The sequence below is a fragment of the Euprymna scolopes genome, chromosome 22, assembly GCF_053919585.1.
Source record: "Euprymna scolopes isolate OS-2025 chromosome 22, ASM5391958v1, whole genome shotgun sequence".
NCBI lineage: Eukaryota > Metazoa > Mollusca > Cephalopoda > Sepiida > Sepiolidae > Euprymna > Euprymna scolopes.
The window spans coordinates 30,720,453-30,746,651 of record NC_136503.1 but is presented as its reverse complement, the minus strand read 5'-3'; the positions used below and the strand labels follow the sequence as shown (position 1 = coordinate 30,746,651).

Here is a 26,199-nt window from a genome sequence, read left to right as displayed (position 1 = left end):
ATGGCCCCACCGGAGCGGTGTTTGTCACATCTTGACTGCTTGAAAGTCCAGCGCAAAAGAGGAAGAAATATGGGGAACAGGAAGTGACGTAGCTAGGTTGCTCTTCTGAGTTAAAGGCGACAATCGAGTTAGGCTGAGAGTTTTCAACTCCCACAAGTAGGACACTTCTTTGGCCACTCATTTTTTTACATAGTCCAGCACCTGTTTTAGGAGTTTGCACTTTTTTGTCCACCTGGTGATTTCTTGGTATGTAACAGGAGTTTGATCCAGTATTCTAGCAGCATGATGTTCTTCTCTGCCATGGGCATTTCTTCCAATGTTGTAGGTCTCGGCAACCTACTCAACCCATCTGCATTTCCATTTTTGCTTCCTTCCCAATATTCTAGCTGGTATGCATATGCGGATAGGATTACTGCCCAACATTGAATTCTTGCCAAACTGATCTCTGGGACTTTCTTATTTTCTTTAATATACCAAGAGTGGTTTACGGTCGGCATATAATGTAAATGGCCTTCTATACAGATATTGATGAAACTTTTTCACCCCAAAAACTATTGCTAATACCTCCTTGTCAATTTGAGCATAATTTTTTGTTTGCTGGTGTGAAGATCCTTGATACAAAAGTTATTAGTCTTTCGGATCCATTCTGATATGTGATAGTACAGCGCCAACCCATATACGGAAGCATTACATGTCACTGCTTTGTTTGGGTCAAATGTACCAACACTTTTGAGGAATTTGTTTTTTTTATTCTTCCCATGCTCCTTCTTGTTTTGACATCCACTCCCATTTTGATTTCTTCTTCAATAACTGATGCAAAGGAGCCAGAATGTTTGAAATGTTCGGAATGTACTGGGCATAGTAATTTATCATGCTCAGAAAAGCTTGTAGTTCCTTTACCGATGTTGAGCACGGCGCCTTATTGATAGCTTTCACTTTTTCTTCTACAGGTTGTATGCCTTCCCTGTTTATTATGTGGCCTAGATATAATACCTCGGGAACTAAAAATTTGCATTTTTCCCGGTTTAGTCGAATTCCATATTTTCCAGCCTGTTCAAAACTTCCTCCAGGGTCTCTAAGTGTTTTTTCCTGGTTTTGCCTGTCAATAGAATGTCATCAATTCTAATAATTACGTTTCCAATGACCTGCAAAATGTTTTCCATAAACTTTGAAATATTCCTGGAGCTGATTTCAACCCATAGCATAATCTGTTGTAAATGAAAAGGCCTTTATGAATATTGATAGTCGTTAATTTCCTTGAGTTTTCATCCAGCAATAATTGCTGGTAAGCTTGGCTTAAATCTAGCTTGGTATAAGATTCACCTCCTCCTAATATTGCATACAGATCTTCCGTTTTTGGTATTGGATAATTATCCAATTTAGTGACTGGATTGATTGTCACTTTATAATCACCCCAAATACATACAGACTGATCCACTTTTAAAATAGGTACTATTGGTGTAGCCCATTCAGACAATTCAACTAGTGAAATTGTTCCTTTTTCTTGCAATCTCCTTAATTCATCTTCTATTTTTTTTCTTTAGCATATAAGGTACTAACCTTGGTTTGAAATATCTGGGGTTTGCCTCTGGTTCTACATACAAACTGGCATAGGTTCCTTTCACTTGGCCTAACTTCCCATTGAACACAATCTCATGATTTACTAATATTTCTTTCAGTTTGTCTTGGTCAGTCTCATTCACTGTTTGCACCATGAAAATCTCCTTCCATGGCAGCCTCACGTGTTACGGTCACTTTCAACCCAGGAGTATGGGTGAATTCCCCTCCACTACAATTATTGGTAATTCCACCCGACGGCTGTCCAACTGCACTGGAACTTTCATTCATCCAATCACCTGGATACAATTTCTCATATAAGACTTAAGATGTACTTTTGTCGGCTCCAACAACTTTTTATTTTAGGGTTTGTGTTCTTTTTTTTTCACGTTTTCAGTCCCATTATCATAACATAGAAACCCTCTTGTCACAAATGTTGACATCTACACAATATGGGTCTATTTTTTTCCAGTGGCGCTCTGAAAACTTGTGAGTGGGGAAAGAAGAGTTTGCGACACCAAAATCACACACACATGCACAATGTTCATGTGTTGGGAAATGCGTCTCTATTTGGAAAATAAACAAAAACGAAAATTGTAAATAAGAATATTTTGTAAACATAATTTCTTGACTTCAATTAATATTCTATAAATTATCTCCAAGCGACTGGGGATTACCTATAAATTTGATAATCCCTTGACACTTCCTCCTTTGGAGAAAGCTGGTTCAACCAGCTTAGGGTCAAAGTCGTACAACAAACATAAATTACCAATAAATAAATCTTTCACAAGAAACACCTGTCTGGCTGAAACTACTGTCAATAATTTTCCCCACTCTTTATCTGTGCCTAAATCCAAACGTAGATTCCATAAGCAAAGCTTCTTTCTTAGAACTGCATGCCAGTGGAACTTTCTTCCGCTTGCCTGTTTCCCACCTGACTACAATTTGGACGTCTTCAAGTCCAACATAAACAAACTCCTGACAAACTGCCCCCTTAAGTAAGACACTCAATCAAAACCCCCAATACTAATGATTACTACAATACTATCTCATTGATGACTGTACACGCAATAACCCTTATCCCTGAGTGGCCTTCGGGCCTTGATAAGTGGTGACCCCCATGTAAAAATAAAAAATAATAAATAAATGTACTTTTTAAATGCGTGTTCATAGGCCTCAGATGAACAGCATCAGCGTCCTTCTGCCTGCATTAGTTGAATGAATCAGTCAAAAACAACAATGAGGCTCTTCCGGCACCAAAAGAAGATCTCCCAGTAGGCTCTGAATTTCCCTCAGAAAGAGTGGGTAACACTCAACTGGGCTTGAGCAAAGGTTGCAAAAATACGCAATGTGCACAAGTGGGGCTATTTACAGGACGACTGGTCTCCCTGCGGCATCGACATGTAGACTATCACACAAATCCTCACAGACTGCCCTCTAAGTGAGGCACGCTCTGATGTGAACCTGAGGGATGCATTGGACACTGCACGACAATAAATCTCTATGAATGAAATGCTATGATGATGATTTATTCACAATCAGTTAAACGTGTTAAATGTTTGCACTATGTACAATGGCCGACCACGCATATTAACTTACTCGAGCCATTGCTGGTTGTTTACATCATGACATAAGAAATAGACAGTGTTAGTCAATTTTTTCTTGTTTGTTTTATTTCAATATTGTTTTTAAATATAATAAATAAGAATATCCGTAAACTGACTTTTTGTGTGTGTGTGTGTGGGGGGGAGGGGGGGGGTAAAATAGACATCAAACTAAAAAGTTGTCAAAAAACAAATATATAACAAATAAATGTTACCAAAGGCAAGATAACTTACTCTTCTACCTATCCGGATAAATTTTTTGTGTGTTAACTGATTTTAAAGTGTTTATTCGGTTCGAAAAACAAGTAGTGTTAAGTTGCTAAGTTAAACTGATAACAAGATGCTCAATATGAAGATGCTGTCTTGAAGTCGATAATGGCTCAAAACTCGAAAATTAAAAATACTAATAAAAATGCATCAGAAAAATATCATCCAAGTAGATTGAAGAGTAACTTATCTTTCGTTTGATAAAATATATTTCTTATATTTTTGTTTCTTGACAACTTTTTTGGTTTGATGTCCATTGTAAAGCAAGTCGTTTTTTTTTCAAATAAATGTTTATTTATGTTATCTTTTTTCGATTTTTCTAATATTTATGTTTTCTTTTTTTCAATTTGTCTAATTTTTTAATATTTATGTTTTCTTTTTTTCAATTTGTCTAATTACGTTCCTTCATATGTGGAAAATTCATATTCTTAGAACTGTTAGCATCCATTCATTTTTTTTCTTCATATTTTATTTATTAGATATGAAAAATTCATACGTTACATTTAATATTCATCATTTCTGTGAAAAATGCGCCTATAAATGAACATTTATTTAAAAAAAAAAAATGTGGAAAATTCATAAAAGTAAATAAACGTCTATTGGAAAAAAAAAATCCGTTTACGGATATTCTTATCATATTTAACTAGCCTGGGTGCCCGGCGGTGCCCGGATGTTTGGAGGTGTGTGTTGAGCAAAAAAAAAAAAAAAGTGGTAGTAGGCAGGCTGACTCGAACCCGTACCGCGAAGGAGGAAAAGAATGTTGGGAAAAAAAAACAAAAAAACGTGACGTCCTTGCCAAACCGGAAGTGGTGAAAGTTTAAATTAAGGCTAGTCAATCGAAAAGATGGGATTAATTTGAAAATATAAGCGAAAAAAGCAACCTCCTCCTTGTAGAAAAGTGCCCAGTTGAGGGTGAAGAAATTAATTGTTTTAGCCAATTTTTCAATATTTGTCGTCCGAAGGTCAAGCTTCAAAACGATACCGATCTCGTGAAAATCTGTCACCTCTGTCGAAAGTTTTAGGCAGACATACAAACATACATACATTTAAACAGATAGGTGAGATTTTTTTTTTTTTTTTTTTTTTTTTACACAGTGATCACCACTTATCAAGGCCCGGAAGCCACTCAGGGATAAGGGTTATTGCAAGTACATTATGTTAGTGAGGAGATTTTCTGAAATGTTTACTTAAGGGGGCGGTTCATTAGGAATTTGTTAACATTGGACTTGAAGACATCCAAGTTGTAGTCCGGAGGGAAGCAGGCAGACGGAACAGAGTTCCATAGGCGTGCAGTTCTAACAAAGAAGCTTTGTTCATAGAATCTGCGTTTTGATTTAGGCACAGATATAGAGTGGGGGAAATTTTTCACAGTGGATTCAGCTAGACGAGTGTTTTTTGTGAAAGATTGGCGAGGGGGGACCAGAGATTGGAGTTCAGACGAGCATCTGCCATGGAAATAACGATAAAACAAGGATAGGCTCGCAACGTCTCTTCTGTGGGAGAGAGGTTGCAGGGTAGAGAAAAGGGCATTCCCCACTAAACCACGAAGTCTATTTTGTACTCTGTCAAGGCAGGATAGGCTGTTTTTAGCAGCTCCTGCCCAGATATGGCAACAGTATTCCATCCTTGGACGTACTTGGCTTTTATATAGATAGAGAATTGCATCCGTAGTGAGATATCTTCTGGAGCGGTAGAAGGATCCAACCATCTTTCCAGCGACCTTGGCAACAGACTTGATGTACGTGTTCCATTTCAGATCAGGAGTAAAGGTCAAACCCAGAAGCTTGTCAAAACACGGGGCCTCACCCAGACGAGAGCCATCCATCACAATTGATGCCAGATGGGGATCAGAGTGTTGATGATGTAAGGATAGCAGTTTGGTTTTGGATGCATTAAAGGTAACCAGCCACCTTTTCCCCCACTGAACCACGCACTCGAGATCAGAGGAGAGAGAATCAGAGAGAACTTTGTCATTTACAGCCTTTGATGTGTTGCCGTAGATGGTCGTGTCATCAGCATAGATGTCAACGAATGATTTAAGTATGTGTTTAGGGAGGTCATTGATGTAGATCAGGAAGAGAGTTGGGCCCAGGATTGACCCCTGAGGGACTCCAGCATTTATATTGCAGGCCTCCGATTTTTGTCCATCTACCACTACTCTTATGAGCTTATCGGAGAGAAATGATTTAATGATTGAGAAAACATTTCCAGTTATACCGTAGCTGGAAATCTTGTGAAGTAGACCCTTATGCCATACCTTGTCGAAGGCCTTTGATATGTCGAGAGCAATTGCCCTAGAAAGGAAGCCTTTATCAAGAGATTCACTAATCCTGTGGGATATAACCGTCAGCACATCTGCGGTAGATCTTGCAGAGCGGAAACCATATTGTGTGTCACTAAGAAGGTTATTCCTGCTGAGGTGGTTGACTACTTCTCTATTTAATATGGATTCCAGCAACTTACTCATAACACACAGGAGACTTATTGGTCTGTATTGAGAGGGAGATGACTTATCACCTGAATTCTTAAATACAGGGCAAACTGATGAGGTCTTCCAGGGAGTCGGAAAGCACTTCTCCTTAAGGCAGCGCTTAAATAGTTTCGTAAGTATGGGAGCAAGTTCTGGTGTAAGCTTTTTTAACACTATAATTGGGATGCCATCAGGGCCAGTTGCTTTACTGGAATCTAGGTTCTTTATTAGCTTGGCGACCTCATGCACGGATATTTGTATGTTACCTAGCTTGTTCTGTGTTATAGGAGGAAATATGGGGAGTTGATGGCCTTCGTCGCATAGGGTAGAATTAGCTGCAAAGTTCTTTGCAAATAGTTTGGCCTTGTCTGACGCTGATGAGATGACCTCTGGTCCATTGATAATGGTTGGGATAGAACGCACACTTCTGTTCAGGATCCTATTTGTTATTTGCCAAAACTGGTGGGATCCAAGCCGCTGATCAGCTACCTTGGATTTAACAGACTGGGCATATAGCTCTCTTGCATTTTTTATTACTCTTTTACAGTGGTTGCTGGCAGACCTAAAAGCAGCTTTAGTCTCAGTGCATCTATTACGTTGGTAGCTATGGAAAAAGTGATTTCTGTGCGCGATAGCAGCAGCACATTCTGGGGAGAACCATGGCTGGCTGTTAGGTTTTTGTTGGAATTTTTTAGATGGTATGAATTGGTCTATGCCTGCAATTAACCATTCGGTCAGATCTGATACTATAGAGGACACATCCTTTTTAAACATGGAGTGCAGAGGTAAATCAGATATGAATGTACGGAAGCTATCCCAGTCGGCCATAGAGTATCGGTATACAGTACGGTGGAGGGGTACGTCTGGGGGCTTCTTACATTTCGTTTTTATCTTAACTGATACGACGGAGTGGTCGGAGGATCCTAGAGGAGAATGAACGGAATATGAACATAGCTCAGGGGAAGTCGAGAGAAAAAGGTCTAAGAGGCTTGCATATTGACCGGGTGTATCGGGCACACGGGTGGGTTCGCGAACAATCTGAGTGAGATCATAAGCAATGGCAAAATCATGACAAAACCTCCCCTCATCGTCTGTCTTATTTGAATGGGTCAGCCATTCCACGTTATGGACGTTGAAGTCACCACATATGTGGATGTTAGCCGAGGGATGTGAAGACAGTATGTGGTCTATTTTCTAAGATATGCTCTTAAAGATAGTAACTCCGCTGTTGTGGGGCCTATAGAGGGCAAATATAAATGCAGTGGTGTTAGCAAGTGCAACCCTGAAGCACATATAGGGTAAATTAGGATCTTCTCTAGAGATATCCCTGCCACACGGGAAGCCATCCTTAATGTAGGCACATATTCCATGCCCATGGCGATCTTGGGGGTCAGATTTAGCTGTTAAATTTGAGTATCCGTTAATTATGAACTCATCTAGGGAAGTGGTCGGCCCTATTCCAGTTTCACTTAGAAATAATATGTCCGGTTTCGTCTCCTGTAATTGGGTTTCAACCTCTGGAAGGTTGGAACGTAGACCCCTGATGTTGGAGAAGGAGACCTGGTAGTAGGGGTCTACGTTGGAAGATGGGGTTCTAGGTTTAATCGAGTTTTTATTCTGGAGATATTTGATGTTGAGGTTTAGGGATTTGTGGAATAGGTCGGCATACTTGGTTAGAGCAGTACAGAGAGGGAAAGTAAGAGAGAAAAAGACAGGAAATTTATTTTTTGTAGCACACGAAAAGGTAAAGCCGTAACAATTACCCACTAGTATGGCATCGAGAGGCCCCACCAGAGACTACTGCATGGTCCAGATCCACTCACCAAATGGCAATACAGCAGTCCCAGTACTTTGCGCCTGCTGATAGGACAGCCTTCTTAGTGGTTAATCCAAGGTTCGGGTCCCTGACTATCAGGCGGATAACGTCAGCCCAGACAAACGTTTACCTCCAGCACCCATACTAGTGACATGGCCACAAGGACAGATAGAGACAGAAAAATTTCCGACATCTCAGACTACTGGTCACCAAGTACTACCGATCTTTAAGCAGCTTTTTCTTATCCCTTTGTCAGAAAAATCACCCATTGAATGAGGACTGGATGACAAAATAGGAGAAGCGAGAGTTACTGGAGCTGCCGATAACACATCCACTGTATTATCTACTCTCCATTAAAAAAAAAAAAAAAAAAAAAAAAAAAAGGGGGGGGAATGGGGGAAAAGTGACTTACTTAATATCTAAGTAGTAAGTCCGGTGCTAAGTTAAAAATTCAGGACTTACTTAATATCTAAGTAGTAAGTCCGGTGCTAAGTTAAAAATTTAGGACACTTTTGATGATAATCTCCCCTCCCATATAAATAGGTGTAAGTTTGTCGTTATCTATCGAGTTTAAATTATAAGAGTTTCATCTTATAATTAATTAAAATCCAATAATTAACTATTATCAGTTTGTAAAGTCGGCTTAATATTAATTTACATTCGAGTTTAGATAATTATTCAAGATTCGAGATTTATATTATAGAAGACAATATTGAAATGAAACAAACAAGGAATCATGACACGTGATTGGGCAGGGTTGCTGATAACATCATCTATCTCCTATGACGTGTCATGATAGACAACAAGTGCTGACTTGGATAGGTCTGGGCTGGAGCATCTGCAGTATTCTTAGACTGCCCCCCCCCAGTCTAAAATCTAATAATTTCCTCACTATCAACTGAGCTCCAGCCCCTACACCATCGCCGCATCCCTGTCCCTGTTTTACAAATGCTTTAATGGAATGTGCTCCACTCAAGTACATACTTCCCACTAACGCGACAAGCAGCAAAATCCCACCCCTTTACTGTTGAGATCTCTAAATGTCGGAAAACCTTCTACTGTAATAGTTTCTTCTCTTGAACTGCTAAACTTTGGAACTCCCTCTCTGTTTCCTGTTTCCCTAGCTGTACAGAAGCTTAAATGCAATGTGAACAGACATCTCGCTGCTCAACTCCCTACAGTCCCTTGTTAGACACAATCCTAAATAGTAGCCTTTGTGTTCCAAATAACTATGTGCCTTGTTTGGGGCGAAAAAGAGTGTTGAAAAAAAAATGCATAATCGCCGTACAATGTACCAATGTTGATCTAATTAGTCAAGTTAAATGTTTGTATCACGTGACATTTTTATTTCGCCCCCCCCCCCCGTCACATCTTAAAGTAAATAGAACGACAATATCCCCCGCCTTTCAATTTTATCAGCATATTCTGAAAAAATTGCTGTTACTTTAAAAAATTTACATTTTTTCAAAAAAACATAAGTAAAACGAAACTATTAGCGATGATAAAATGGGATTTTCTCGGAAAATAACAGAAACATCTTTTCCACTAAACAAAAAGTAAAAACAACTTTACTTTCACTTCGTTGGAACGATTCCAATATTTTTCTCGATTCCGATACCATTACTGATTCCGGTTCTTTATAAATCTCTAAACATTTAAAACTATAAAATTATTATCTTTTCCTGATTATCGGAAAAACACATTGTTAAATGTGGTGGTGGGTGATGATAATTAAAAGAATTGTCTTTTGGCATCGGAAAATAGGAACACATTTTTCTGATTCCGATATACCCAAAAGTCCCAATTTTTCCGATTCCCAATTAATCGCCCCATTCCCCAACAGCCCAACACATATATTAAAAATTGTTTTTTTCAACAATCGCACCAAATAAACGTATAAATGTTGTATCCTGAATGTATTACCATTTGTACTGAGAAAAGCAAAACAAAAAATATTTAAAAATCAGAGTTCATCAAGTTCCGACTAGGTTTGTTTACAATATCACGTCGTCAGGCGATGTTTGGGCTTCACGATGAATGCCCTGGAAAAGTCACTTGTTTACCAGTTTAATTAAAATAAGTAAACAAACTTTTTTTTTCTTCAGAAACCAATATTTTAAAACTAGTAAACATTAATCAGAAGTGACTTTTCCAGGGCATTCATCGTCAAACCCAAATATCAGCTGACGTGATTAAGCACAGACGGAACTTGAACGCCTAAAATATAAAGATTTATCGGGGGGGGGGGGAAATTGATTGTTTACTTTTTCAAAAATAATTTCGCCGTCGCGTTTAAGACATGTAAATTACATATTTCCTCAATAATTAATAATTTTGATGTTACACAGAGAGAGAGAGAGAGAGAGAGAGAGAGAGAGAGAGAGAGAGAGAGAGAGAGAGAGAGAGAGAGAGAATGCGTGCGCGTATTTACTCGCCTCCTTACGAGAGCAAAGTTGTAGGGTAAAATCCAGCTTAACAAAAGAAACCCTGGGTTAGAGATAAAAATGAATTTTTCCATTCAGCGGGGGAAAATAAAAATATATATTCCATTTACAAATTAGCCACAAAGCCATCAAATGTGTGAGGATGGTAGAAGCCTGACGGCTTTCATTCTTCCACTATTTGTCCATAATTATCAGACTTTGGTTTCCGTCGAGGAACCGCAAAGGCGCAAAGGGGTCTGGTATTTAGTTCTCTCCCACTGCAAGAACTGTGACTTCAAGGTCGGAAAGTGAGATTGAGAAGTCAGCGCCCCCGAGGAGGGGCACTCTGGCTTGCAAAAACGTGCTCAGGCATTCTCCGGTAAGGGCGCCTCAGGCGATTAGCACTAAATTAACCCCTTCTCAAAGAGAGAAGGCAAAGCCTGGGAGGATGGATTTCCTGGAACCGCACAGAAACAGCATTACATAGCTATCAACAGAAACAAAATCATTACAGGAATACCTTAATCTCTGTTGATTTTCGGGGACGAGGACAAAAATTTCTAGCCGAGGAAAAAAGAAATTTACGGATCGCAATCGTCCTGCCAGGGGACAATAAGGGCACACACAGCGCGCACGTGCCAAGTTTCTTGCATACACGCAGTACGCACGGTCTACACAGTTTTTAATCGGACTTACATCCAATCAGCGGTCATATTTCTGCTTATACTACATTTCGACCGTAAATATAATCACCGACATTCATAGGGACAATAGTCCGAAGAAAAGCAATGCAAGTAAACTTTCGCCCTGAAAAAAATAAATTGCGATTAATAAAACTACAAGAATTAAAAACAACAACAAAGGCAGCAATTAATATTGGTAGTTCGAGAAATAAATTTTTCTTCGAGTTATATCGAATTCATTAATACGGACTTCAGGGGCTTTTTTCGTAATGTTCCTGTAAAAATTATTTTATTTGTATTTTATTGTTACAAATTACGATGCTTTATTTATATATAAAAAAAGCAAAAATAAATCCTTGCATTTTTTATTTACTACTGAAAACCATACGTTTAGTAAAGGTATTTTTGTTTAAGCAAAATAATACAATTTCACTAAGATTTCAATAAAAATAATTAGTTCCTTATATTACGCGATCATTATTTGATAAATACTGAAAATTTCATTAAAATTGGTTAATTTCCTGATTTTTGGTGAATTTTTAAGTAAAGGGAGGGGTCAATGTTTATACATTTTGAGCATCGGCATTCATTTTGCCCGTACCTATATAATAAAGTTTGTAACAAAAAAAAAAAAAAAAAAAAAAAAAAAAACAATGCTTGTTTAACATGATCGTTTCAAATTCAATGTTTCCATATGATTTTCATTTGACGTAGTAAAAACTTGCCTTAGAAAGTAAAGTGTTGTCTTGCGTGTAAATTTGTTAACGGCAAGTAAAGATGAGGAGAAAAACGTGAACGCCATTTTTTAAACATCCAAATTGAAACTTTTTCAAGGGAGATAACTTTCATGCAGAGATGAACCTGTTTTCTTCTACCCCAACTAGATTTTATAAAGATACAGTATGTTGGGTGCTTGTTTATATTAGTGATCTTTTAAACCGACGCACTTCAGGTGAAAACATCATTACGTACTTATGTGTCATGGCGAAATTAGCATGAATTCTAAAATTACAAAAAATGATCTAGATGTGCTAGATGTATTAAAAAAAAAAAAAAAAACTTCCACAATTACATTCTGTTTACAAATTGCAAACATGAAATTTAAGTCAAGTATTATCTCCCTTGTTTGTCATACTGAATTGGCCGTACAATTCTTCCACATTAAAACATAGAATAAAACTCGATAATTCGACAAATTCTATTTTTACTTGTAATCATTTTTTTGTATTTTTTAGAATTTATGCTAATTCCAACATGAGACGTAAGTTTAAAATAATGTTTACACCTGAAATGCGTTGGTTGAAAAGATCCCAAATGTATATAAGCATCCGATGTTAGTATCTCTACGAGACTCGCCAGTACTGTTTACAAGTGACCGCCAAATCTATGGAGTGTTTTTGATTTTTGTAACAGTCTGTCTTTAAAAATCTACCAAAGATCAGGAATATAAAATTTTCACTGAAAATGCACTTTATATGCGTGTAACCTTTTTTTTTTTTTTTTTAATCATATTCGTTGTATAAATATATTTTTGGAGACTTCATACCCCCCTTCCTCATTTGTCCCTTGTTCGACCCATTAAAGTCCAAGCGATCCGCTACAGCTACACTCATTTTGTGGTAGGAGAACGAGTGTAGAAAATAAAAAAAATAAAAAAAATTCACAGAATGCCATCGATATCGAACACTGAGATCCGAAATTTGAATGTGTTTAATTTTTTTTATATTTTGCGTTTTGAAGTGTGAGATTCATTTGAATATGTTATCAATAATTAGCTTTCAAATGAGGATAAAAAAATATTGTTTTTTTATGAAAACGCTAAAATAGACATACTTTTAAATCTTTAACGTGGTCGGAAGATCCTAGAGGAGAATGAATGGAACATGAACATAGCTCAGGGGAAGTTGAGAGAAAAAGGTCTAGGAGGCTTGCATATTGACCGGGTGTATCGGGCACACGGGTGGGTTCGCGAACAATCTGAGTGAGGTCATAAGCAATGGCAAAATCATGACAAAACCTCCCCTCATCATCTGTCTTATTTGAATGGGTCAGCCATTCCACGTTATGGACGTTGAAGTCACCACAGATGTGGATGTTAGCCGAGGGATGTGAAGACAGTATGTGGTCTATTTTCTCAGATATGCTCTTAAAGATAGTAACTCCGCTGTTGTGGGGCCTATAGAGGGCAAATATAAATGCAGTGGTGTTAGCAAGTGCAACCCTGAAGCACATATAGGGTAAATTAGGATCTTCTCTAGAGATATCCCTGCCACACGGGAAGCCATCCTTAATGTAGGCACATATTCCATGCCCATGGCGATCTTGGGTGTCAGATTTAGCTGTTAAATTAGAGTATCCGTTAATTATGAACTCATCTAGGGAAGTGGTCGGCCCTATTCCAGTTTCACTTAGTAAATTATAATTTAATTCAATTATTTAAAAAAATGTATTCACTTGTCTAGTTACATTAAAATTCATGAAAATGCTTAAATAAATATTTAGATGCGACTGAGTTCCTATACCTAAAATCCAATATGGTGGCAGTGAGCACATTGTTCCTAAAATGTACGAGATTGTGCTAAATAATTGAATTATTTTAATTTATTTAAATATAAGGTGATTATATTCTAATATTTTTGCATATTCTTATAGCCAATCATAGTAAGTTTTATTTAGACATAAAAACGTTAGTTTAATTGATTCGAAAACCTTTTAAAAAAAATTTATGTTTTGTTTACATTCGTCGAAAACTTGGTCAAACACGTTTTATTTTTTTTAAATTTAAAACTTAAAATTCTATTAAAAATTATAGAAAAGTATTATATTATTCTGCTTTTAACATAATAAACTTCAGGGTTTTGTCTTTCTGGTAAAACCAAAAGTTGTTAAAAAATAACGGATTTTAATAGGCTTTAGAAAAAGCAGTTTTCGACCGATTAGCGGTCACTACTGCTTACATATATTTTAGGAAAACAGAGTGACAGTGTTAGTTGAAAATAAAATGACACCAAAAATTTACAAAATACTTGTTTTTATCTATATAATATTCTGCTTGTTTCTCTCTTAGTTACTCCGTATGGGTTAGGGTTAGAAAAAGGCTAAATTCAATTTTTTAAGGCCATACTGCTTAAAAGAAAAAAGGAAAAAAAAAGAAAGATAAATTTCGTGAATTTAGATTCTTTTTTTTTTCTTTTTTTTTTTTTCAATCTGACAACTCTGGACAAGAATATGAGAGCAACCTCCCTTTGATGTAGCCTCATTTTCGAATATCGTTATAATAATATATGATCATTGTTGCAATAGTGTGACAAAGGAACTTGTAGTAATTTCAAAATGCAGTGGCTCTTCTTCGAAGAAGTCAGTGAAACATTACATAAAAAAAAGAGAACGTTTGAAAGAAACAAATAAAAAAAGAATATTATCTGCCAAGAGATGTTGGACTGAAGGAGTAAATTAAAGATTGTCTTTTTACAATGTGATTTTATTATTTGCATTGAACTATGTAGCACAATATTACTTTCTGAGTATTTATTAGTATTTATTGATTTATCTCATTTGGGTCAGTTCTATATTTAAAATGCAATGGACACTATTTTCATAGAAATGTTAATAAACTCATATTTACTACGTGTTATTTGTTTTTCTGTCCAAAAAACTAATCTTTTATATTATCCAGAAAAATATCAGTTTTATCAAAACATATTTGTTGATTAAATGTATTTCTCATTCTGTGGAGTTTCCACGGGTCCTGCTAATTGAAAAGTGTATAGTACACTGAAAATTATGGAAAATAATATATTTTGATTTATGAAATTCTACTCTGAATTGCAGTCCAGAGCCGCTGCCATTTTTTAACCATTATCAGAGATTTTTGTCTTAGTTAATGACTCAAGACTTACTGATTGTCTCCCCTTGGCATCATATAAACATGTAGCAGTTGCATGAAAAATCTATTTTTGTTTATATATGCCGATGATGATGATAATGGCAACCTTCTGTCTCATGAGGCAATGGCATTCTGCATCTAGTATGGTACACTACAGCATCTGCTGTTGCTTTCTTAGAGTCTCACACCATCAGTATCTGTACTGTATTGAAGTGGTACTTAACCAAGGCAGGTTGAACCAGATTCCTCCAAAGGAGGAAATTTCATGGGAATATCAAATTTACAAATGTGCCCCAATCACTTATAAGAGACAAATCATGTGAAAAAGATAATTGATATTGATCCCAATAATGAGTGAACTCTTTTACTCAATAAATACATACATCGGTTCTATCTCGGACCTCTGTTCTGATGAAATTTATCCTCAGAAACTAGTCTAACGTACAAGTTTTGCATCAAAATCAGGGTAATGTCACTGAATAGATATTTGGATTCATCGGACTACTGTTCTCATCTTGAGTGTGATTTTCACATTTCGGTCGATGTGACTTCCAACCTTCTTCAGGTGTATCTTGTTGAACTTGGGAACGTTTTTGTCGGACTAGAGATTTGGATGGAATTTCAAGCAGAACTCTATTTACTTCACAAGGGTAGCATGGTCTTATTCCGTCAACCAAGTAATTCACAATTGTATTTTTCGATTGCCCACACTGAGGATTGAACCTTCAACCTTCAGAAGAATATTACATTTTACAATTGATTTTTTCAAGTACTCTAACCACTGCACCATGAACCTTGCAGACAATTCTAGTACGAATGTTAGGAGCCGTAAACCTACTTTTTATTTCTAGTTGTAAATATCACTATTTATTACTATATATTAACGCGTGTGTGTGCATATATATATATAAAATAAAAATTACAATCAAATTTACCAAAATGATTCAAGATGGTAAAATTAAAGTATATTATAAATATTAAAGAATTAATATTTATAAAGTTATCTCAGCCAGATGTAAAAGCTCGATAAAACCAAATAGGAGATAAAGCTTATAATATGAGCAAACAGTTAATAAAACATGTTAAAAACACTTTGAAATGAGTTAAAAACATATTTAATCTGAAAAGGAAACAGTAGATAAGTGGATAGTCCTTAAGAAATACTTTCCTTTTCATCAGAGGGTAGGAATTAGCAAAATGCGGGATTGGATTTCTTGAAGTTATATATTTGGATTTTAACGTCACTGGATTATTTATCTTCCACTAGACTATCCATTCATGTGTAATCACCTTTTTCTTCACCATATTCCCTCTGCTTCACTTTTTTTGTTATCAAGTAAGATCTTTGACTTACTTGTTTCATCAAATACTTTTGCATGCAAAATCCAATCCCGCATTTTGCTAATTCCTACCCTCTACTGTTTGCTCATATATATATATATATATATATATATATATATATATATTAATGTTTTTTTACTTATTACTTGTATATATAATTTATTGTTTATAATTATTGGTTCTCATATCATATTAAATTCTATATTAGGTCTACTTAGCAGTTGGTTATTCCCCAGCATATGTGCTGCTTCTTTCAGTCGTCTTACTCTCCACCGTTCCTCTCTGTCTATAATTTTCACTTTGTCCCATAATGGTAGTTTCCCTTTTCCTTCCAGATATGGTCAACTATACCTGACTTTTCAGTCTCTTCACATACTACTGCTTTTCGATGTTCTTCTAACCATACTTTCAGTCGACGACACGTTTCACCTTTGTATAGTTTTCCACATTTACGGAAACGTTGTGAAAATCACACTCAAGATGAGAACAGTAGTCCAATGAATCCAAATAACCAATCCTCATCTCAAAAACTCAAACCGCTAAATAGGGTTTGCGAATGATATGAGAAAAATAAGCCATTAAAAACATTTATCTTAAACATTATTACATAAAGAGTCATTTCGTGTAAAAAGTTAATCCATTTTATCCACATAAACAAGAGAAATGCACGATTAAAATGTGTAAACATTGAATCAGTAAAAAATCAACATGGCTGGCACTTGCAGTTTTGTAGACTAAGTAACAGCCTTGACCTTGTGATCAAAAACTAAGATGGGTAAAATAAGTAAACTTTTTACACGAAATGAATCCTCATATAATAATGTTTAAGATAAATATTTGAATGTTTCATTTTGTTTCATATCATCCGCAAACATTATTTAGCGACATTACCCGAGTCATTACAAACTAGATTTTGTCAGCGAAAGGCGTCTCTCTTATCCTGTTCTTGTCCTATGTCAGAAACGAGCAGGCGAGATCAACCTCCAAGATACCATATTCTATTTGTGATAAAAATCAGCCAACCTAGCAATTCTTTTTATGCTTTGGTGTTCTCTTTGAAATAAAGTTGATTCATGGTTTAGTGGAGATACTTGGTCTTATTGCACAGAAGAGGATGAGACTTATCTTATTCAATATTCAATTCAAATATGTCCAAGCATGGCTAACCTAACCAGATGACCTTCTTCATCCTGATGTATTTCCACACTAATCAACTCGACAACAAAAAGCATAAAAATTGCTAAATTCATTTTATTTTTTTTTTTAATTAAAATTCTAGTTGCTCATTTTCTGTAATTTTCGGTGTGCACAAATATTTTTTCCATAACAAGTATTTCACAAAGTTTTCTTGTCATTTTATTTTTTATCATGGTATTTACATATGCAAGCACCTAAATATGATTTGCATAATAATCTGCTTATAAATTGAAAGTTTCAAATTATTTCTAGTTGTCTCTAGAACAGGGTTTCCCAAACTTCAGGACACCATGGAGCCCCTAAGCAGGGCAAAAGTTTCTTACGGAGCACTAACAAGATAATTTCTAAAAAAAAATATGAAAAACATCAATTTCAAATTATAACTTATACTTGTTCATTAGTTGTTTCTGTTTGTGACTTTACTATATTTTCGTGTTTACAACAATTTTTTGTTTTTGATTAATCAAAAATTGTTGCATTTTTTGTTAATTCATTTTTTATTTACTTTGTCATGAATCATCCTGAAACTCTTTGCATCTATAGTTTTATGTATCATATCTCTTTCCAGTAAAAAAAGATTAATAATCAAATGTCTGCAGTTATTTGATTTTTCTTTTTCATACATAAGTATTTGGTCCTCTTTAGGAAAGGGTTTCCAGAGCCCCTCACCTTAACTCATGGTGCCTCCATGACTCTGTGGACCCCACTTTGGGAAACCCTGGTCTAGAACACACACACAGATGTTACTAACTCACAGTGCAATAATCACAGCATTATCATTTTCTTTCTTTCTTTTTTTTTTTTGGTGGGTGGGGGGGGGATTAAGTCCTAAAAGAAACGGTGAACGTGACATAAATTATTTTAAAAGAAATACATTTTGGAAATTATTCAAAAACAATTTATTTGATTTACCTCATTTGTAACCTATTTGCGTTAAAAGTTAATATTTAATCTAAGGTATAGATTTGTGAAGTTACCGTAAATATTGATTGTGAGTAAAGATGCCAGACATCTTGTTTAGTCTTAGGAAGTAGTTGTCCATCCGTGAAAAAAATAAAGGAAGGACCAATGCCAAGAAGTGGGTGGAGGTCCGAGAAAATCGGTACTACCCGAAGGCATCTTCGACTCTGCCATTTTACGTTGTTACTGGGAGGCGCTGGCCCTTGGAAATACATTGAAATGCCTTGGGTCAGAGGTGTTTCGATAGAGTTCTGAGGGGTGCTGACGTCGTCAGTGTTCTGCAGTGTCCCCTGTCTGCCCAGAGGAGCTTATATTGCGTCCATTCAGGTTACATGACACGGTAGGTTGCTAACAGTACCTCGGTGAGCACTTTATCTGTTACCAGTTGGTTGCTGACGTACATGCACCATTCCAAGTCTGGGCGTGATAATGAGCTATGCTGTGAAGGGGGTCTCTGCAGGATGCGGGTGTCGTTGGTTCCTTTTGGAGCTTGTCCAACAACTCCCCACAGAGTCAATGCTTCCTATTTCTTCATCTAGCTGTTACTCCTCCTGAGTTGGGGTCGCGAAATAATGATCATTTTGCAACCTTCATACCAGCCCCACCTCGGACCATCCAACCCAACTCTGGTCGGAATTAAATTTTCAACACCATAGCTTATTTTGCTCAGAATTGATATTTACAGTAATTTAGCATGTTTATTCATACATATTTTTTTAATGCAAAGAGATCACAACCGCATTTCCTTTAAAATAATTTATGATTCTCATAGTAATGCTTATCAAGAGAACCCTAGCCATATTTTGGGGGTATTTGTTGGGATAGAGTCGACAGTTCTGACGTTTTAAATATGTGGTTTTAAGAAAAAGAAAAAAAAAAACAAAAAAAAAACACCAAAACAAAAATGCTCACTCATTTGTTATGTCGATTTATAGTTTAAAGTAATTTTTATGGAAAATGCGGAGAAATTGTATTTTCCTAAATGTGAACACCTTGAAGATTGCGAATACAGGGGACATACTTACCTTCCCCCCCCTTTAAAATGGCTGACGTACTGTTTTAGACCATAGCGAAAGACTTCTTTTTTTTTTTTTAACTAAAAACAATAGCAGTTGTTCTACTCGATGAATTTTCGTAATTTTTGGATACATTACTATTTTCGACATGACAAGTACGTAATATCGTTTTTGATTAAAACAACACATTAAAGAAAAATCGATCTGTCGACTCTATCTTAACAAGCACCCTTTTTTTTTAGGTTCTCAGTTCATTTGACCTTTGATTAATGATTAAATAACTAAAAATCCAGCTGTCGGAATATCATCAAAGTATAGTATCTGTTTTTCCTTAATTCAGAGGAGAAATACTTAAATTGGTCATTTTTATTTCTCCTAATTGAGTGTTTTTGAGGAGGAGGGGAGCACATTAAAAAACTGATATTGTGTCTAATTTTGCTCTTATTTGGAAGCAAATAACGACTCTCGCCGAGATAAACTTCCATACAAGAAATTATTTTCATATTGACAGTTTGTAAGTAATGTGGAACCTTTAAAATTGATGGATAAAGCAAATTTGGATTAGAAACTAAGGACATTTATTAGTATGGATAACAAATCGAAAAGTGATCAAGAAACAAATAAAAATTACCAAAGGCAAGAGAAGTTACTCTTCTACCTACATGGATTTTGTTAGAACTTATTTTATGAATGTCACCATGACATTTATTAGGGGGGAGAGATTTGTTGATTTTTATTTTTGAGCGATTATGGAGACTCCTCAGATGACTGCCTCGTGTCGGCCATCTTGTTGCCGTTCTAACTTAATAATTTGACACTACTTATGTTTCGAATTAAATAAACGCTTTAAAGTAATTAAAAACACGGGTTTGTATTACTGTACACAGATTCGAAAAAGTTGTCAAAAAACAAATATATAACAAATAAATGTTATCGAAGGCAAGATAAGTTACTTTTCTACCAAACTGTATATACTTTTTGTGTTTTTATTCAATGTAACATGTTTATTCAGCTCGAAAAACAGTGTTTACCGATGTATTGGAAAATTCAAGATGGCGTCTCACACACTCTTTAACACCGTAAGTTTGGGAAAAGGTGTTATAAATAAAAAACTATACAAAATACTATTAAAAACCCGCCGAATATATGTCAACCTATTTCACGGTAACATATATTGAGCGAGGTTTTAACAGTATTTTATCCGGTTTTTTATTCATAACACCTTTTCCCAAACTTAGCGTGTTAAAGAGAGAATCGAATCAGACGCTATCTTGAATGTTCCAATACATCAGTAAACACTGTATGGTTTTCGAGCTGAATAAACATCTTATATTGAATAAAAACACGAAAAATATATCCAGTTTGGTAGAAAAGTAACTTATCTTGCCTTTGATAACATTTATTTGTTATATGTTTTTTTTTCGAATCTATGTGTACACAGTAATACAAACCCCAAAACACAAAACTTGGTGCTGAGTGAGTGATATCCGCAGTCCGCACTATTTTTTAAATCGTATTTCCACGTTTAATTAAAGTTTTATTATGTTTGTTTGTTTTATTCAATTGTAAGATTAAAGTACAGAATAGGTACAAAACACCTTCCCCTCCCCATGTTAAGAATGGCTTTTTAAATAACGTTATTATTTCAGTACGGATCCGGATCACTCTCTGCATAAGTACCCAAAACTTATCCAGGTAGGTGGAAGAGTAACTTAGCTTGTCTTTGGTAACATTTATTTTTTTATATATTTTTTTCTTCACAATTTTTCACTTTGTTGTCTACATTAAAAAAAAAAAAAAAAAAAAAAAAAAAAAAAAATGCCGGGAACTAAAGTTTATGGACCCAAAACAAAGTATTATAATTTATTTCTGTGATATGTTCTCAAAACAAGGTGTTTTCTGACGGCGACACTATTCAAACAATGAGCTTCTTTTGTCCAAATCATTATGAAACGAGAAAGAGAGTCATAAAGTAAAGACAATTGCTGTGATGAGTTACCCAAAAGAACAAATTAGGGATCATAGCAATCGTGCATAAAGCGCACGTGCTATGTTAATTCGATGTTACTACAATAGTACGGGAGAGAAAATAATGCAATAAAAGTTATCGTGCGACGTACTGTTTTGATATGCATTTAAGCAAAAGACTTGCCTTATAAAGTAAAGAGTTGTTTTGCTTGTAAAATTCCTAAATGCAAGCAACGAAGAAGACAACATGGTAAGCGCCATTTTGAACGGCTAAGCATCTATTTCACCCAAGGGAGGTTACTCTAAAGTTTTTATACCTACTTTCTGTGTCTTTCTAGGTTTGTGAAAAAATAATGTCGTTTTTTGGCGTATATATATCTGATAGATAAAAAAAAAAAAAAAAAAAAAAAAAAAAAAAAAACGATATTATTTTTGCACCAACATAATAAAAAGATTTTTCCAGGATGGGACGAATACTATATTCATGGTTAAATAACAATTCCAAATGGATTTTATTTTAATTCTTAAGAATGTTATCGATTATGCGTTAAATTACATATTACATATACTAGCAGTTAGCCCGGCTTTGCTCGGGCCCTATATACTGTTCATTTTATGTGCATGTGTATATATTAAAAAGTGTGCATATGTACGGTAATGCCTTTCTATATAATAGGCTTCCTTAACTACCATAGAGAAAAGTTAGTGGTCAAATTATTTAAAACTTTGACCCTAATTTTGACCCCTTAACATTTATTGTTTTGGGCTCAAATCAAATCAAAAAGTTTGACCCATGTCTAAGTAACCTACATCTAAAATTTAAAGTGTTTAGACCCAAAATTGGCGGATAAGTTTGGTGGAGTCTGCAAAGGTCAACTCTTTCAATTTTGACCTCTTGGCAGTCAAATTTCGCACCAAAACTGATTAAATAGCTTGCTGCATGTTTGAATATCTTTTATGTCAAATTTAAAATGTTTAGACCTAAAATTGGCTGAATAGTTTGCTACAGAAGTAATTTTTTTTTTTTAACTTTGACCCCAATTTTGACCACCTTAACATTTATTGTTTTGGGTTCAAATCAAATTAAAAAGTTTGACTCATGTCCAAGTAACCTACATTTAAAGTTTAAAGTTGGCGGAGGAGCTTGGTAGAATTTTCAAAGGTCAAATCGTTGACTTTTGATCCCTTGACAGCCAAATTTCGGGCCGAAAACTGATTAAAAAGGTTTTCCCAAATCTCAATACTCTTTATATCAAGTCTCGAGTTTGTAGAGCGAAAATTGACAGAGTAGTTTGGTAGGAAATGAATACCCCCCCACACACATACATGCACGTATACACATAGAGACAGGCAATTTCATTTTTATATCTATCTATCTATCTATCTATCTATCTATCTATCTATCTATATATATATATTTATATATATATATATATATATATATTTTTAATTTTTTTTATTTATTCAATTTTCACCCCAAACAAGGCACAGTGCCACTTTGAAGCAGAGGGCTACTATCAGGGACTTAATTTGCAGGGGCATTATGAAGGGAGATGAGTAGAAAGATATTTGTTCACTGTTATATTGGTTTTGTAGGTTAACTTTGTTGTTACTGTGACATTTTCATACTTCGAGAGCGTTTTCATATTTGTTTATGTTTTGGAGACTGGCGGGAAACAAGCTCAGCATCGGTGCAGACATATGGGTGTCTCGCTTTCATTATTTACTTTACCTCACTATTTATTGTTGTATATGTACATTGTTCATATGTCACTGTCTTTACAATATGTCTCAGGAGCGTTATGTTCTTTTGTATTGCAGGCTGTACCTTGGGTTAAAGTTGAGTAAAGCTTGGTCTGCACAACCAAGTTTCCTTACCCTACAACAATTTATTCAACTTACGACCAACCATGGAGAAAGTGCTCCAACCCACGCGCTTAGACATCGACCCCAGCGCTCCGTCAGCAGCGAAGGAGTGGCGCCACTGGTACAGAACCTTCAAGAACTTCATTGAAGAGTGCGGGGACAAGACTCCAGATATGTTCCGGACGTTGGTTAACTGTGTGACCCATAATGTATTTGAGTACATTGAAGACTGTGAAGAGTATGATTCTGCTATCTCTACTCTGCAAAAATTATATGTAAAAACTCCCAATGAAATCTTTGCTAGACACCTCTTAGCAACTAGACAGCAGAAGCCGGGTGAATCCCTTGACGAGTTTCTCAGAGAACTCCGTAAGTTAAGCAAGGATTGTAACTTTAAGGCTGTGAGTGGGGAAAAGTACCGTGAGGAATCAATTCATGATGCTTTTATCAATGGCATTGCCTCACCCCTGATACGCCATCGCCTCCTTGAAAGTGACACTCTTGATCTGCAGGCTGCTTACAACAGAGCCTACACACTAGACCTGGCTCAGCATAATGCTGATGCCTATACTCCATGGACTGCTCACACTGCTGCTGTAGTTGCTTCATGGACCTCGGAAGGTTCTTTGGTGACTACTACTGAGGAGGGTGGAGCTCAGGAAGTGCTGGCATCTGAGAAATCAGCAGTGGCTGCAACCTGTAGTAATACCAAAAAGTGCTTCTTTTGTGGTGGTCCTTACCATAGACGGATTCGTTACCCAGCACGTGAGGCTACTTGTAACAAATGTGCCAAAAAGGGGAATTTTGCCCGGGTGTGTAAGTCGGGCGAGTTCAAGTCAAGGGTTTCCTTAGGCTTAATGGCCACAACTTTCGGCTCCACCTCTCATATTTTGGCCACTAATGTTTTCTCGGCAACCATTGGTGGTCGGAGGGTGAGTGCTCTCGTGGATTCTTGCAGCACGGACAGCTACATTGATGAGCGGGTTGCCCGGGAGTTAGGGCTGAAAGTGCACAAAGCCAGTAGGGCTATCTCTTTGGCCCAGAAATCTCTGACAACTAGTTCTCCAGGATTTGTAATAGCAGACCTTCAACTCAACCCTAATAACCAATACTATTCAGGTATACGACTAGGAATAATGAAAGATCTTTGTTCAGACTTGATCCTTGGTCAGGATTTCCAGTAGATGCATTTGAGTGTAAAGTTTGAGTATGGAGGACCCAGGCCTGAGTTGACTCTGAAGGGAGACAATGCATACTGTGCTCTTGCTACAGCATCATTAGATAAGCCCTCTCTGTTCCCTAATTTATCACCTAATTGCAAGCCGATTGCTTCCAGGTCAAGACGCTTCTGTAAGGAAGACCAAGAATTTATTGGGGAAGAAGTAAATAGATTACTCAAAGAAGACATAATTGAGACTAGTTTGTCCCCTTGGCGAGCTCAAGTTGTAGTGGTGAAGGATCCCACACACAGACACAAGAAAGGAATGTGTATTGACTACTCACAGACAATTAATCAGTACACAGAACTGGATGCGTACCCCCTTTCAAGAATTGATGAGATGGTCAACAACTTGGCAAAATACAGTGTATTCTCTACTTTCGACCTGAAAAGTGCTTACCATCAGATACCATTAAAGGAAGCCGAGAGGAAATACACTGCCTTTGAAGCCAATGGTTGCCTATACCAGTTTTGCAGGTGCCGTTTGGAGTCGCAAATGGTGTAGCCATTTTTCAGCGGACTATGGACAAGTTAATCAAGGATGAACACTTGCAAGATACCTTCCCATACCTTGATAATATTACTATTGCTGGTCACAAGCAAGAGGAGCACGACCAAAATGTGCAACGCTTTTTGAAGGTTGTCAGTCAGAGGAACATAACCCTTAATGAGTAAAAAAACTATAAAATCTGTGAACTCCATTAATGTTCTTGGGTACTGTGTGGGGGAGGGAGTCATAAGGCCAGATCCTGAGAGACTTCGTCCTTTACAGGAGCTTCCAGCACCATCAAATGCTGGATTTTTAAAAAGGACACTAGGAATGTTTGCCTACTATGCTAAATGGATTCAAAACTTCTCGCAGAAAATACAACCGTTGGTGAAAGTAAAAAAGTTTCCACTTGATGAAAAAGCACTACAAGCATTTAATGAGCTCAAAGGTGAACTAGAGGCGGCCACTCTTCACTCTGTGGATGAAAACCTGCCCTTTGAGGTTGAGTGTTGTTGTGGTGGCAACCACTTATTTGCATATGCGAATAACATAACACTATAAATGGCAAGCCTAGGTTGGCCTTGGGGTGTCTTACTCAAATGCCACCAGAAGTGACGCCGAAGAGCGTACATGTCCTCCCACTAAGACTCTCTGACTCGACACCATCATTTGTACATATTGTAAATATACCTTTTCTTTAATACACTTATTATTGCGTTATCTTGTTGTTTGCGTCTTCATTGTATTTCCTTACTAATTATTGTTCAACCTTGCAACCACAACAAGTGTGATGCATCTGATGTTGCTGTTTCTGCAGTACTCAACCAGAGAGGCAGACCTGTTGCTTTTATGTCCAGGATACTACAAGGGAGTGAGCTGCATTACCACATAGTCGAAAAGGAGGCTACTGCTATTATTGAAGCAGTAAGGAAATGGAGCCACTTTTTAGCACGTCGTCACTTCAACCTTGTGACTGATCAACGTTCTGTGGCATTCGTGTTTGATTGTAGAAAACGTACCAAGATCAAGAATAGCAAGATCCAAGAATGGAGGCTGGAGCTTGCAGCCTTCAGTTATACTATAAGATATCGTCCAGGGAAGGAAAATGTGGTGCCAGATACTCTCACTCGAGCATTTTGTTGTTCAGCTTTTACATCATCAACCCTCACAGATCTTCATAATGGACTTTGTCATCCAGGGGTAACCAGATTGCTGCATTTTGTGAGAACAAAATATCTCCCCTTTTCCACAGAGGAAGTGAAGAGGACTTGTGCTTCCTGCAGGATCTGTGCAGACTTAAAACCTCGGTTTTACAATCCTGCAGAAGGGAGGCTAATAAAAGCAACACAACCGATGGAGCGGCTCAGCATTGACTTCAAGGGACCCTTACCTACTGCTTCACATAACCCTTATATGCTGACAGTGGTTGATGAGTA

General features: G+C 36.6%; 2 protein-coding genes across 3 annotated transcripts in view; one reads left to right on the top strand and one right to left on the bottom strand.

Moving 5' to 3' along the window:
• Nucleotides 1–21,509, bottom strand: part of LOC145243943 (transcription factor A, mitochondrial-like) — a 48,755-nt gene extending 27,246 nt beyond the window's left edge. The window contains exon 1 of one of the 2 annotated variants that reach the window (XM_080107070.1): nucleotides 21,373–21,509. In XM_080107070.1, the coding sequence (XP_079963196.1) occupies nucleotides 21,373–21,449 (77 nt within the window). In that variant the 5' untranslated portion in view covers nucleotides 21,450–21,509. Of the gene's footprint in view, nucleotides 1–11,545; nucleotides 11,708–21,372 lie in introns of those variants that run through there. The other variant, XM_080107071.1, reaches the window with a different exon arrangement.
• Nucleotides 21,510–23,098: 1,589 nt separating this feature from the next.
• On the top strand, nucleotides 23,099–24,238 carry LOC145243691 (uncharacterized). Its single transcript, XM_080106750.1, has one exon. It carries the CDS (start codon nucleotides 23,099–23,101, stop codon nucleotides 24,236–24,238), a length of 1,140 nt encoding a protein of 379 aa, XP_079962876.1.
• The last annotated feature ends 1,961 nt before the right edge of the window (nucleotides 24,239–26,199 follow it).

Bases quoted from the DNA above. Each gene is read 5' to 3' on its own strand.
- LOC145243691 (XM_080106750.1), top strand. From the start codon at position 23,099: ATGGAGAAAGTGCTCCAACCCACGCGCTTAGACATCGACCCCAGCGCT.